General features: G+C 33.5%; 1 protein-coding gene across 1 annotated transcript in view; it reads right to left on the bottom strand.

Moving 5' to 3' along the window:
• Nkain3 (sodium/potassium transporting ATPase interacting 3) overlaps nucleotides 1–14,621 on the bottom strand; it is a 713,236-nt gene that overhangs the window by 360,933 nt on the left and 337,682 nt on the right. The window contains exon 3 of the mRNA XM_012517190.1: nucleotides 10,691–10,771. Within this exon, the coding sequence (XP_012372644.1) occupies nucleotides 10,691–10,771 (81 nt within the window). The remainder of the gene's footprint in view (nucleotides 1–10,690; nucleotides 10,772–14,621) is intronic.

The raw sequence follows: 14,621 nt of genomic DNA, 5'->3' as shown, positions 1-14,621 counted from the left end.
ATGAATACACACTTCTCAGATGAAGAAATACAAATGGCAAATAAGTATATGAAAAAATGTTCAACATCATTGGCCATTTGAGAAATCCAAATTGAAACAACACTGACATCCCATCTCACCCCAGAAAAAATGGCTATCATCAAGAAATCAAACGATAACAAATGCTGGTGAAATAATGAAAATAAGGAACCCTTCTCTGCTGTTGATAGGGTATAGACTGAAATAACCACTGTGGAAATCAATGTAGAGATTCCTCCGAAGACAAGAACTGGAGATCACATTTGCCTCAGCCATTTCCCTTCTGGGTATTTTTCCAGAAGAATTGAAAACATCATACCACAGCAATATATGTGTACCCATATTTATAGCAGTGCAATTTGTTATAGCAAAATCATGGAAACAACCAAAATGCCCATCACCTGAGGAATGGTTAAAAAACATGTGACATTTTTATACAGTGGAGTATTACTATATAAAACTTGAGGTTTTTTATAGGTAAATGGATGCAACTAGAGACCATACTCATAAATGAAATAAATCAGACTCACATGTAAAAAAAAATAGCTACCTTAGAGTTAAAGAAGAAATACATAAAAACTAAGAAACAGTACATTGTAGGGAATCATGAACGTTTGTCCATCTCTCCTGCTCCTTCCTCTAAGGTTTTAGAAGGTCCCTGATGGAAGTTTATAGTTAATATTGGATACATTTTCAGAGAATTAAATTCATTTTATACCTCCTTTATTATCATGCTCAGACATACACATTCAGACTTCTATGAAAGTGAGACTCATGAAAAATTCTCTAAGATAACTAACTTATAAATCCCATATATTTTTAAAGAAAAGTCAATTATAAAAATATATCCTTGAAGTTTTCACAATTCAGAGTAATTAAAAATGCCAGTATGACATCAGGCTAATTGTTTTGGAATGAAAAGAATAGAACTTGTGTTCTCAACATAACTTATTTTTCAGCAACTTTAAATGTAGCTAATGAGATGAGTTTTCATGTTTACACTCTGAATATATTTCTAGGGAGGAAAAAATGACTTCAATTCCTGTAATTTGGAAAGAAACAGCTATAACTTATTAATTGTGCCCTTGATGATCTTAAAATGTGGCACAAAAAACAGCACAGAGACTTCCAATGATGCTGAAAATACTTCTAATGGGAGCAGTAAAGACACCAGGAGGATCTGCCTGCAGATGTATATCAAAAACCTATTTACAGGTTGAAGGGAAGGATTCAATTAATAGCATTGAAGCTGTGAAGTTAACATGCAGATCTGAGGTCCTCTCACAAGGGACTGCTTCACACTTTTTAAAACAAGTCACTTAGTCCTACAGTTTTTTCCTTTTACAATTCTTGCATAGTAACGAATATAGGTCCCAGTAGTTTTCATGATGAGAATCCTTATGAATGTTAATTTCACAATTAGTAATAATAAAAATGATGGTGTTGGTGACAGTAGCTATATCTACCATGAACTGAAACCTCACAATGTGTCAACAACCTTTTTAAGCCCAGTATATATCTTATTTCATTTGTTAAAAAACTCACTAACACTGATGCTATAGTTTTCTTCATTTTGTAGAAACGGAAACGGAGACTTTCTAGAATTATATAACTACAGATGTTTTCAATGACCCACACACCACCATCAGCACCACAACCCCACACTGCTTAAAATAAATAACACATTTCTCTCAACTACTATCTGATGTAAGCATGAGGGTGTTTAAGGCCACAGTGATAAATGCAACTTCAGAAATGGCTAGCAGATAAGATAAAAACAAAGTAAAAATCCAGAAAGTGTAATTAAAAAAAAAAACCCATATGATAGGCCAGAGGTGTAAGTGTTCATCATATCCACAGAAAGTATTAAGCAACAGCACTGAAGATGGCAATTTGTAATAGTAGGTTCATGCTTGGAGTGCCTGTCATTCTGGTCTTCTGAATACGTGCTGCTTGTCATGACAGCGACGGTTGCTGCTTTGCTGTCTCTCGGGTAAATGATTGTTCAAAAAGAAAGGGGGTGGTGAATGAAGGCAGGAGACAGGAAAAGGAGTGCTGCAGGACTGTCCTCCTACAATGCTGCTTATGGTCAGACTCCTGGAATTCTGTGTAAACATATATAATTCTCTGTTCCTATCTTTTAAATATATTTTAATTTTTTAAAATTTTTTTCTTAATATTCTGTAGGGACTTGAAGTTCAACATATCAATACTTGATGAAAAATACCTGTTCCATGTTATGCCTAAAATGTTTGATATTCAGACAGAGAGTGAGGTTAAGCTCAATAGCCTAGGTTTTATGGTAACAACAATAAGCTTCTCTTTTGGAGGGTAAACAACCTAAGTTTGCAGACCAAAATTAGAGAAAAAGGAAGGCCGCAAGGAAAGCCAACATTTTGGCCCTAGCCTTCCAAGGTCAATTAAGACTCAGGACAGATGAGGACCTATACTGTAGCATCAAGTAAATCAGTTGTGTCCCAAATTTTCTGATCAAAGAGATTATGGGGCCAAAGAGGAAAGTGATTGATGATGTAGAGTGTGCCTAAAGAGAGTCACATGGACAGAAAACATTCTCTCAGACTTTCACAGACAGCAAATTGGCCAAGCAATGGCCATAACTCATCCACATGGCTGACAGTGACAAAGGATCTACAAACTGAGGTACAGGATCTCGGGATAAATCCTGAGGGGATTTGACTGACCTTATCAGATGCAAAAGCTACAATTCTTGTTACATAGGTCTTGCTTTATCGTGGTCTTAACCATCCAGCAGAAAAGTACAAAAACGAGGTGTAAGAAGTAAAGCCATGTTTTATGTTGAACTGTACGGGACTCAGGTCAACAACTTCTGACATTGCCAGTGAAGCAGAAGACCCAGTACTATTATGGACTACTGGATTATTTTGGAATATTTTGCTGAGTTCAGACACCTATAATATTTAAATGACAGAACTAAACAAAAAAAAGGGGTACAGATGAATGACCATTTTGTATCTGTGTATTCAAAATGGCTAGGATAGATATATAGCTACATTTCCTTAATTCAATGAATAGAAGGATTTGTTCTAATAGTGTTTGTAAATAGGATATCATGTCTGCATCTTGTGCAACAAATAACCATAGGAAGACAGTATGCAATGTGTTAATTATTGAAACTGTCCTACCAATTTGATTTGAAACTGTCTCATTCTTGTTTCTAAATGAAATTATGGGGCAAAAAAAAGGTCTTGATCCAAAAGTACTGATACTGGGAAGTGCTGGGAACATTTAAGAGGTGGAGCCTGTGGGAAGTCCTTGGGCCAGGGGAAGTGTGCTCTTGAAGGGGACTGTAGGACCTCCCTTTAATCTTCTGTCTGTGTTTGTACCCTAAGCTGTGACTTCTGCTCCACAAGGACTCTGTTCCATTGCTATCTGCCACCATTACCAAAATTGAGCTGATTAATGTGCCATGTCTTTGAAAACTGTAAACTAAAGATTTTGTAAGGTTTAGCTTTATAAAAGGTTTATAGGTTATTTTCATCAGGGATTATATTATAGTAATATGAAGCTAAATAATATAAAGAAGAAATTTTCTGTATAATTTATGACTTATCATTTTAAATAAATGCCATAAGAATTTTTCTTCTATTTGTATGTTTATAAAAAAAGATCATAGGAGGTATCATTTTTGATTTGGTAATTCAATCTGATCTTAAGTAGAACACATTGTTTAACATTAATATATACATGAAGATCATACACCATAGCTCTTTTCCCTGAGCAACTAGAATATGCTATCTCTCGTGAGACAGAATTATGGAAGTTTCTGAGATTATTAAAGTTTCTGAGATTTTCCTTATGGTACATCCTGTGCTCAAAGAACAATTTATCTATCAAGCAAGAAATGGTCAGTGATCACAATGAAAAATAAGACTGGTCTATCAAGAAACGTGCAAAAATATTTTTTTAAAAGCTCTTCTGTATGTTTCAATTTAGTAGGTGGAGGGTATGGTGAACATGGTACAGTGTTTGCATTGTAATATTACACAGAACTAGCAGTTCTTTTTTTTCAAAATTTTATTAATAAACAGATAGCAATGAGACAGTTTCAAATCAAATCAGAAGTACAGTTTCAACAAATAATACACTGCATATATTCATTCTTCTTAGTGGTTAATTGCTGTACAAGATGTGGACTTGAGATACTATTTACAAACACCATTAGAACAAATCATTCTATTCATTAAGAGAATGCAACTATATATCTATCCTAACCACTTTGAATACACAGTAGCAGTTCTTTGTTATTACGTTAATAATCTATATTTTCATTTTTAGCCACAAATACACTTTTGCTTTTATTGAAAAAATCATAAGTAAATAAATAACTAAATAAGTTTCATAACTATAAATTTAACTTTACCCTTATCTCTAACTAAGAAAAGGGATTGTTCTAATGACATTCTGTATATTTGTGTCTTGCAGATAATTGGACACATTTTGGAGAAGAAATTTAGCAAAATGTATCAGTAATTTTTACTCTTTTAAAATAAGATAGAGAAGGCACACACAAACTATGCTCTCTTGGTGTAATATTGTCCCAAAGTTAAAAGAATTAATCAAGAATTTAAAAATCACTTTGAAGAATTTTTCATTAAGTTCATTTTTAAAAAGTCAGCCTGAATGGGGCTGGTGAGATGGCTCAGTGGTCTAAAGCACCTACTTAGAACAAGCTTGGCAAAGCACAGGGACCACGGTTCAATCCCCCAGTACCACATGCCAGCCAGCCCCGCCCCCTGGTGGGCTGAGCTGGCCACACACACACACACACACACACACACACACACACACACACACACAAATAAACAAATAAATAAAAAAATAAAAAAGTCAGCCTGAAAATTTGCACTACAATAGCACTTCAGCAATATTTAAGAAAAACAAAGACAAGTCATGATGATGCAACATGTCTAAAATAAGCTTGATTTAAAATGTGAGTGTGTGGTGTTTGCATGACTGAAGCTGAAGCAGTGCTGTGTCTTATTCTGCCCAGTTTCTGTGGTTTTTATTTGTAACTCCTGTCATTTTACTTTATAATGGGAAAAGGCATTCTTACCAAAGCAACTTCTTCTCAACCCATTGTTTTTTCCAGTAGAAAAAGAAAATATTTATTTAAAAATTAATGAAAACTCTCATTTCAAAATGTACTAAAATGTAGTAGGATTTTTAGAACTCTTTTTTTTTTTTTTTTTTTTTTTTTTTCAGAACCGGGGAATGAACTCAGGTCCTTGCACTTGCCAGGGAAGTGTTTATTCTACTAAGCCATCTCCATGGCCCCTTTAAGATGCTTTAAACTCAATCCAACTACAGACATTTCTGCCATCCAAAAGGGTGACCTTTATCACATGCAGGGTGGAGGGCTCACTCTTGAGGAATATATTTGGTTAAGTCTTTAAGGGATATGAAAAGACCCCTGAGCAGAGCCTAGACTGGTATGGGCAAGACTTGGGCTGGGCTGACTTTGATTTTCCATATGAGGAAAGAAGAATTTAAGTATCAGACTCTAACTGAAGAGAGAGCCCAGTGGCAGGATGGTCACAGAGAGTCTCCTGGAGATGGCCCAGCCTGCTAGACCTTTGGTGCCAGCTTAACTATTGCACAATAGACTAAGTAGCACTAAGATTATGTTAAATAATAAGATTATTTGGGAAATATTGTTTCATGCTCTATTTCTATAAGAGTTTGGGCAAAGTTATCGTTAATTCTTTCTTGAGACGGGGGAAATAGCCTAGTAGATTAAACCCTTGCCTAGCAAGCACAAGGGCCTGAGCTCAATCTCCAGTTCCGCCACAAAAATAAAAGAAATTCTTTCTTACATGTTTGATTGATCCACCCTTATAAGTATCCGTACTTGAAATTTTCTTTATAGAAACGTTTTTAATTATAAATTTATGGCCGTCCATATTTGCTATTTTTGGTTATGCTAGCTTTGGGAAACTATTCTGTAAAGGAATTTGTTCATCTCATTTTGTTTGTCAAAATTATTGAAATAAAGTGTTTTGTTTTTTCTGCTAATGTTTCAGCATCCATAGCATCTGTATTGATGGTTTTTCTTTCTTTACTTAAATTGATAATTATTATTGTTTTTCTTTTTCCTTGATCAGTGTGACTAGTAGGTGGCATTTTATGTCTTTCAAATGCACACTCTATTACAGCACAACTACACATACACTGCCTATATTTTATTTATGTTGGTGAAAGATTGTATTGCTGATTTTTAAATTTTCTTCTTTTAAAATATCTATTTAAAGCTACATTTTTGTCTGAGCTTTGCTTCCAATTCATCCATAAATATTAATTTGTTGTGTTTTTTTCTATGTGTACTTCAATAAGCTTTTAAATTTCCCTTGAATTTCTTCAACTTACTAAACATTGTCTACTTTCCCATACAAATAGATACAGGTTTTCTAGCAATTTTAATACTGTAAATTTCAAATTATTGCTTATTATGTGTGTGTTTCTAGCATGTAGTTTTTGTACTATTTCAATAATCAGATATTTATTGATATTTTTCTTTTGATATAAAATACATTTTTAATTATCATTCCTTATGCATTTGAATATATATATATATATATATATGTATATTTGGTTCTGAGTATAATGTTCTGTGCATGACAATTTCATTGAGAGTGCTGTCCAAATATTAGTTTTATGAATATGCCTACTTTTTCTATCAGCAATGAAAAATGGAGTCATAAATTCTCCACCTATCTTTGTAGATTTGTGAATTTCTCCCTTTAATATTATCAATTTTTGCTTTGCACGCCCTAAGACTTTTCTGTTTGATATGGTTTATATTTATTATGTCTATTTTGATATATTGACCTTGTTTTTATCATGAAACATCTACTTTATCTGCATCAGTAGTCCTTGACTGGAGGCCTACCTTATTTCTCATACTGATATGGCCGCAGAGATTTTCTTCTGATTAATATTTGTACAGCACATATCTCGCATCCTCCTTATTTCAGTACATGTATGCATTTATAAAGTCTGTTTGATATTAATAGCACTGGGTATTGTCTTTTCAAAAATGCAGTGCTCTAACTTCTGTCTTCAATCGGAGTGTTCAGTCTGTTTGCACCTCATGTACCTATCAATGCAGCTGTTTTTATGCTACCATATTAGTATTTGGTTTCTTCGTACCACGTGCTTTGGTTTTTCATTGTTTGCACATTTTATGCATTATTTATTTATACTGATGACTCTAGAACAATGATTCTCAAACTTTTTGGTCTCAGAACACGTTCACACTCATAAAAGTTAATAAATACACCAAAGAGTTTTTGCTTATGTAGACTGCATTCATCAATATTTGTCTTATAAGAAGCTTTTAAAGCACAAGAGCACAAGTCCATCGGTCTTCTAAGCATTTCCAGGATCTGGCTGCATGCTCAGCTGCCTATCACACTGCTCACTGCCTCTCAGACAAATCGGGACTGTTTTCACTCTGCAGGTGCAAACTGTTAGCAACAGAGCACTGTGGGGCACAACCAGACCAGGTTTAGGCTACGTATGTCACATGAATGGTTCCCAAATTCACATACATGGTCTGGATTTTATCCTGAATGCAATCCTTGTAGAAAAATTCAACATTCCAAATTATGTGCTTGTGAAAATTTCAAAGTATAAAATGGCTTAGAGTAATCTATCCAATGGGGTAATTCTAAGAAATTCATTGTAAAATCGCAATAGATGGGGAGCTCTAGAAAGTTAATATAAAACTAGCACATGTACAGGAGGTATTTCTCACACAGTGGAATCCAACCTGGAAGAGTGGCATAGGTATGTGTGTTTGTCACAGATCTTTAACTATGTTCTAATTTTTTCAGACTGCATTTTTTACAGACTCCTACTAAGGCTGAACTGTGGCTAGCTAGGGAGATGTTTGCATTCTTAGAAGCTGTGAAAAGGTCAACAAACACTCTCTGGTTGGAGTCATCTCTTTTTAATGATGCTTGTGTGTGTGAAGCTTCTGGGGTTCGATCCCCGGCATGCCCTGCTGGCCCCACCCCCAGGGCATGCTGAGAAGGCAATTGAGACTGGGCATGGTGGCGCATGTCTGTAATCCCAGCACTTGGTAAGCTGAAGACAAAAAGATCACTACGATTCCGACCTATGTAGTGAGACCCTGTAGACCCTGTAGCTCTTATACCAAATACAGTAAAAAAAAAAAAAAATCTTGTGCGATTTCTTAATCGTATTTGAATAAGTAATAAAATGAGTAACCAGGTTTGCTACATGCATATTTTTAAACTTCTATCCAAATAAATGAGGGGGAAAAACCCTTACCATGCACATTGATATTAGAAAGGCAGTTCTAAAAAGCAGCTCAAAAAAATAACAGCAATGTGAGAAATCACAATTAGGTGAAACAAGTGGCTACAGCTATTGATTTTCATTTTTATGTTGTTTTGAGCTTACATGAATTATCATATATAATGAACATAAAGTGTTAACAGTCAACAAACATTTACTGATAACATTATTAGCAAAGTTGGCCCTGCTAGTCCATATATACTCTGCAGGGTTAAGTGATTTGCTAATAGTCCACAATGAATAAATGCTGAAGACAAGAGTTGAGCTTAAGATTTATGACTTAAAATTTAGCCTTCATCAACACACAATGATGACAATTCCACAGGACAAATTTTCTCCAATCTAATCTATTCCAAATTAAAAAAATATACTTTATGCAGTGAAATAAAATCATGAATTAAAATGACTAAATTACAAGTGAGAAAATGCTAAGGACTAGATAAAACCCAAAAGGTATAACAGATACAGTAAAATGGAAAAAAGCTGAATTTAAAGATTAAAAAAAGAAGATCAGAGAGGAGAAAAGATAGGAAAAATGGAAGGGGGGAAACATGCAAGTATATATACAGGATGACTGAGATAATTGTACTAAGAATTTCCATCAGCTTTTTTTAAAATAGCAGTTAATGTTTAGAATTTTCACTTCGACTAACTCCGTATGCTGATATCTGCAGTTTAAGCAACTACATTGAGGACAGCAATGTGTAATACAAAAACCGTCGTTTAGTATCTCTCATCTTGTTCTTCTAAGTGAGTACCATTTCTAGTGTCTTATCAATTATTATTATACTCTCTATAAAATAAACTTTAAAAAGACAAGAAAAAATTAAGGTTTCTTGAAAGCAAATGTCAATGATCAATTTTTTTGTCCAATCTTGCATAACTATTTCTGTTAATCTGAGTAACAGATTGGACAGTCAAAATAGATAATAGAACAACCATTGGTAATTAGTTATTCTTGTTTTGAAAATCTGTAACATATGTATTGCTGTACATTGCCCTGTTTCTGTTATTTGTTTTTGCTTTTGTTTTTACTCTTCAAAATTAAATTAAATTGAATTAAACTAAAAAAGTACTTACTATTCATAATAATTTTCTATAAGCTTTACATTTTAAAGTTACTTTATAATCTGCATTTGCAGCTATTACCTGGTCATAGATTGAGGTGCCATTTTCTTTTTTAGAAATTAGTGTCAAGTTATATTTAATATCACAAATATTTAAGGTAATACCTATGTATTATCACCTACCTATCAGTACTGGAAATAACATTTCTGGTTCCTGAACACTTTTGTCAATGTAAGAAAATAGTGACAGATTCTAATTTCAGAGTTACAGCATAGAGGAAAATACAACTTTTTTTGAAAGTTCTAGGGAAGAAAGTCTTCCAGAATTTTTGCTATTAGCCTGAATCCAACATACTTTGCTGTCATCTGGACTCCACTGGACTGAACAATTCCAATAACATCCATGCTCGTCAAGATAAATTTTCTAACAACTAAACCAAAAATTCAAAAAGACTACTATGTTGTTTATAATCCGAGATTGTCTTAAGATAATACAATAACTAGCACAACTACACTTGATAATGAGATATCTAAACATGACAAAAGCTTTATATTCTGCCTTTATATTGTTCACTTTTTTCTCTGTAAATTTCTTCTTTGCAAGAGAATTGTGCTGCTTAACAAGACAAATTTTTGAGAACCACAACTAGAGACTGAAAATCAGGTCCGCATTTGGATGATGATCAAGACATTTTTGCAGAGGGCATGATGAAAGTTATATACTCTTGAGGCAGTTCTGGGCGGATAGTAAATGTGCATCAGCCTCTGCCTTAAGATAACTGCTTTCTGTCCAAGCCGGACTTCAGAATAGTAGTGACCGCACTAATGCACTTACATGTTCAGTAAACATGTGCTTTACTTATGTACATAAGGATTTCATTTTGTGTCAGCCTTTTTCTTATTTTAAATTTAAAAAATTCAAAATCATTTTGAATTTTTATCTTAATCAAAGTCATTTTTATCTTACTATTTAGGACTAAAGTCACTGCACTATTATTGCCCTCTGTGAGTGGACGTGAGGATGCATTGTAAGCAGATTTCCATTGAAGGATAAAGAACAGAAGTATGAGGCAATTGATTTGAAGGTCCTTTATATTAGCAGGTTCCTAAAATCGCTCTTCTATAAATGGTAACCAAACTCTTTTTGAATCACTAATCCATATAGATATTCACAATATGTAGACATAATAATTATTTACAATGCACTCCTTAAAAAGTGTGCTTTAAAGGCACAATAAACTCACCTTAGAGAGCCCACCTACTTCCAAATAAAAGCAGATGATGAACACATTCCAGGTGATCCAGAGCGCAGTCCACACTGTGTACTGGACAGAAGTGGGTGGAGGAGGGAGAAAGAAAAGAAAATGTGGTGATGAAAGGCATGAATACTAAACACATTGATATTAAGCATACCAATTAGTCTATGTGTTTGGGGGAAGAGATACCTGAGGACTACACAGTTCCTACTATTTTCAGTGGTTGTCAATAAACTTAGATTTATTTCTAAAAGGTTTGTTGTCTTGAAGATATAAGTTAAATAAGTTAAATCCAAATGCTCACTTGATCTTTTTCTTGTTTGATGAATATCATCTTTTCCAGGGAACATAATTATGCAGTTATTCTATAAGATATCTGTGAATCTGGCTATCTAAAATCTTTATCCATCTGTCTATCTATCTATCTATCTATCTATCTATCTATCTATCATCTATCTATCTATCCATGTCCATCCTTTATAGATATCTACATATTACTTATAATTGCAATATTATACTGTCAACATTTTACGAATGGTACTGAAAACACAGAACTTTCATATCCCTCAATGAAGGCAATATGTAACATAAATGAAAATGGATATGCACAATACAATTAAGAAACTTCCATCTGTGTGATTATTTTACCAAGAATAGTATATGCCTCTATAACCACATAATAAAATATTATCACATGAAATATTTTAAAGCACAGAAATTAAGTGAATTAAAATACAAAAATAAATAATATATTTCCATAATGGAAAAATACCTTCTTTTCATCAAAACACCTTTATATTCAATAAACCTTAAACTTCCTGGCCTTATTAACTAGTTTTATTAAAATATTATATACCGAAATGCCTTCCACCGCAATAGAAATGAGTCTGAATAAAGGTAGCTGTTGTGAGGCACTATCACCAGAGAGGGCTTTACTGCTTATCTGTCCTACTTGGTTTCTTGTGCAGACAAAGGAATCAGCGACTGGCCCTCAGAACAGCCTGGATGACTGAGAAGTGCACATGCCACCAGAGAAAGTTAGCAGATCAAATGCAATGTTTACTCCTTTCATTTTATTTTACTGAAAAAATATCAATCTAGAATGTCATCACTTTCTATGAATGATACAACTATTTCATGTCTTTAAATATTGAAATCATTCACTAGGTTATTTTATACTGTGCAAATAGAATTATGAGTTTTAGATATTAAGGAAAATAGCCATGTTTCTATTAGAAAAATTATTAAATTGTTTACCTATTTGTAAATTTGATTTTCTTTTTTGTAACTTTTTGTTATCCATAGCTTTTAAAGATTTTCAAAAGAGCCTCATGTAGTTATACAGTTCTATACTAGAATATATTTGATATTATATCATCCTTTTAAAGAGAATGCTTTACTTTTTAAAAAGGTTATGAAATTGAATAGTGCACTAAAGTTCCAAAATAATTATGAATTTATGATAGAAGCATACCAAAGAGTTCAAATAAAATATGTTGTGAAGTTTGTTGGCATTGGCAGCTATTGCTGGTGAAGCAATATCTTCAGTTCATAAAGTTTTTAAGTCTGAGTGGACACAGCTTTCAAAAATGTGTCAAATACATTAAACTCTTTCTTGAACTATGAAATATTCTCATGACTGTTGAAAATATCTATTCTACATCTTTAAAATTAAATTATATATATATGTTTAACTGACAAAACAATAACTACAACATGTTTAGATATCTTGCTAATCACATGGAATCTGGTCTCTGACATAAGTGAATAAGAATGGGAAAGCAACTCTAATCACGCAGTCATGAAAAACTATAGTGACAAGGGCTCAGGATAGAGTCTCAAAAAAAACAAGGCCAGAGAGTAAGTAAAATAAGCAACAGTAATTACAAAATTATACATTCTTAATTATTGGGGTTCGATCCTAAACCTCCATGTATTGTTTTAGGAAACTCAATCAATTCATAGTGTATAAAATTACATAAGAATATAAACTTATTTAAAAATCAGCACAAACTCGACTGCAGTGATCTCAGGAAATTACAAAAAAAGTTAGACCGTTGGTCTTGGTATGAATTTTCCCAGGTAAAACTACCAGGATTTGTAGCATGGAATTGACAGCTCTTAAGTGCTTAGCAGTGGCAAAGGTCACTATTCTGGTGTTTTCAGTGCCCCTGATATGGAGCTGTACACTTCACCTAGGTTGTGTCAAGAGTCCTCACATGGAAGCAGAGTGGTCACTGGTTGATCTTCCAAAGAATATAAGCTTGCTCTTGGTAAACTTTCTGTTTTTAAAGATACTAAGTAAATGACTGTAAACAAACTGTGGATTACCCTTTCACCAAATTTTTCACTCAATGAAACATTTACTCATGTAGTTAAAAGTTTACCAAAGATTTCATTCATGTAAGTTCTATATCTGGCAGTGCTCTGGGTAAGAAGATACTGTTTGATTCTTGCAACTAATATGCCATGGATGGTGTGGAACAGTAGATGTAAAATTTCTTCTAATGCAGACAGAATTTTGGATTGTATTGAGATATGAACTTTATACTTCCAAGTATACTTGAGACACTTGCTATCTTACCTACCTTCTTTTTGAAGTGGGTTATTACATGTGTCAACTCCCTATAATGAATGTAATAATTATGCACTGCAAACATGTACCAATAAAAATAAAGAAAATAAGTGTCAGTTGAAATGTGAATTTTCTATTTTTAAGAAATACTCCTTTTTTTACTATGAAGCATGCTGACATTCTCGTATATTCAGGTAGACTCAATATGTTTGTAGTATACAAGAGAGATTCTCTGTCTAAAACACAAAAGAAACAGTTTTATGTGTTCTTTCTCTCTGTCTCTCTCTGTCAACTTTTCTGTAGCCATATTTGAAACCCTAATTGTATCTTATTTTCATTTTAAAGAAGACTTACAGTTGCAATAGTAGTACGTATAGACCAGAGGACATTTAGATAATATGACCAAAAGTATATTGAAAATGAATTGCTTTTTATTTTTAAAGTTTTCATTAGTATTTGTTTGCAGTATATAATATTTACTTTCTTGCATGGAGCTGTCACAGCACATCTGCATCCCTGCCGGTTCTTCCCCACCTCCCTCCATTCCTTGATTCCCTTCCCATTTGAGAATGATCTATGTCCTATTGTCTATCTTTTATTTTGTTCCTTTTTATGATTTAGGTTTCTCACATAAGGGGAGCAATGCCGTCTTTAAGATTGTGTGTCTCATTAAACAGTACAGTCTCAAGGTGCATTCCTTTTCCTATGAAACTTTGTCTTTACGGCAGAGTAGCACTCCGCTGTGTATAAACACCATGTTGTCTTTATCCATTCATCTCCTCATGGGCATACGGGCTGCTTCCACAATTTTGCTATTATAAAATTTGCTTCCATATATATGTGTATACATGTACAACTGTAACATTTTTGTACTCAATGCCTATGATGATAAAGAATATTAATTTGTTCTATATGACTTCTTGAATATTTCCTAGTATAAGTTCAGTATAGAAAGTTTTAACTGATATGAAGCATACAATTCTTACAGTCTATTGCTTCCCTATTGAACAATTAGTCAATAACATGAGTTATTTTTATTTTCTGAACTTTCTCATTTTATAATTATCAGAAAGCCCAGTTGATCATTTAGCATTTCATATGTATATCAATCAGCCACAATACTATACACAGTAGGTACGACCTACAGTAAAAAATACCTAAGGTGGCATCCTTGCTCACTCTTGGTTCTAGCATTTTCTATTCTTCAGCCATAATTCTTCTTACAAGAAATACAAAGTGAAAGCAAGAAAGGGCACATGAGAAACTCGCAGTCCAGTCATTACCTAGCCTTACTCTCCATTAGGCCATGATAAGTCACCAGTGTTATCTAATTCTTCAAAAGAT

This window comes from Octodon degus, unplaced genomic scaffold (assembly GCF_000260255.1).
Source record: "Octodon degus isolate 3935 unplaced genomic scaffold, OctDeg1.0 scaffold00152, whole genome shotgun sequence".
Classification (NCBI taxonomy): domain Eukaryota; kingdom Metazoa; phylum Chordata; class Mammalia; order Rodentia; family Octodontidae; genus Octodon; species Octodon degus.
The sequence above is the reverse complement of the archived record's forward strand: the minus strand, read 5'-3'. Positions and strand labels throughout refer to the sequence as shown.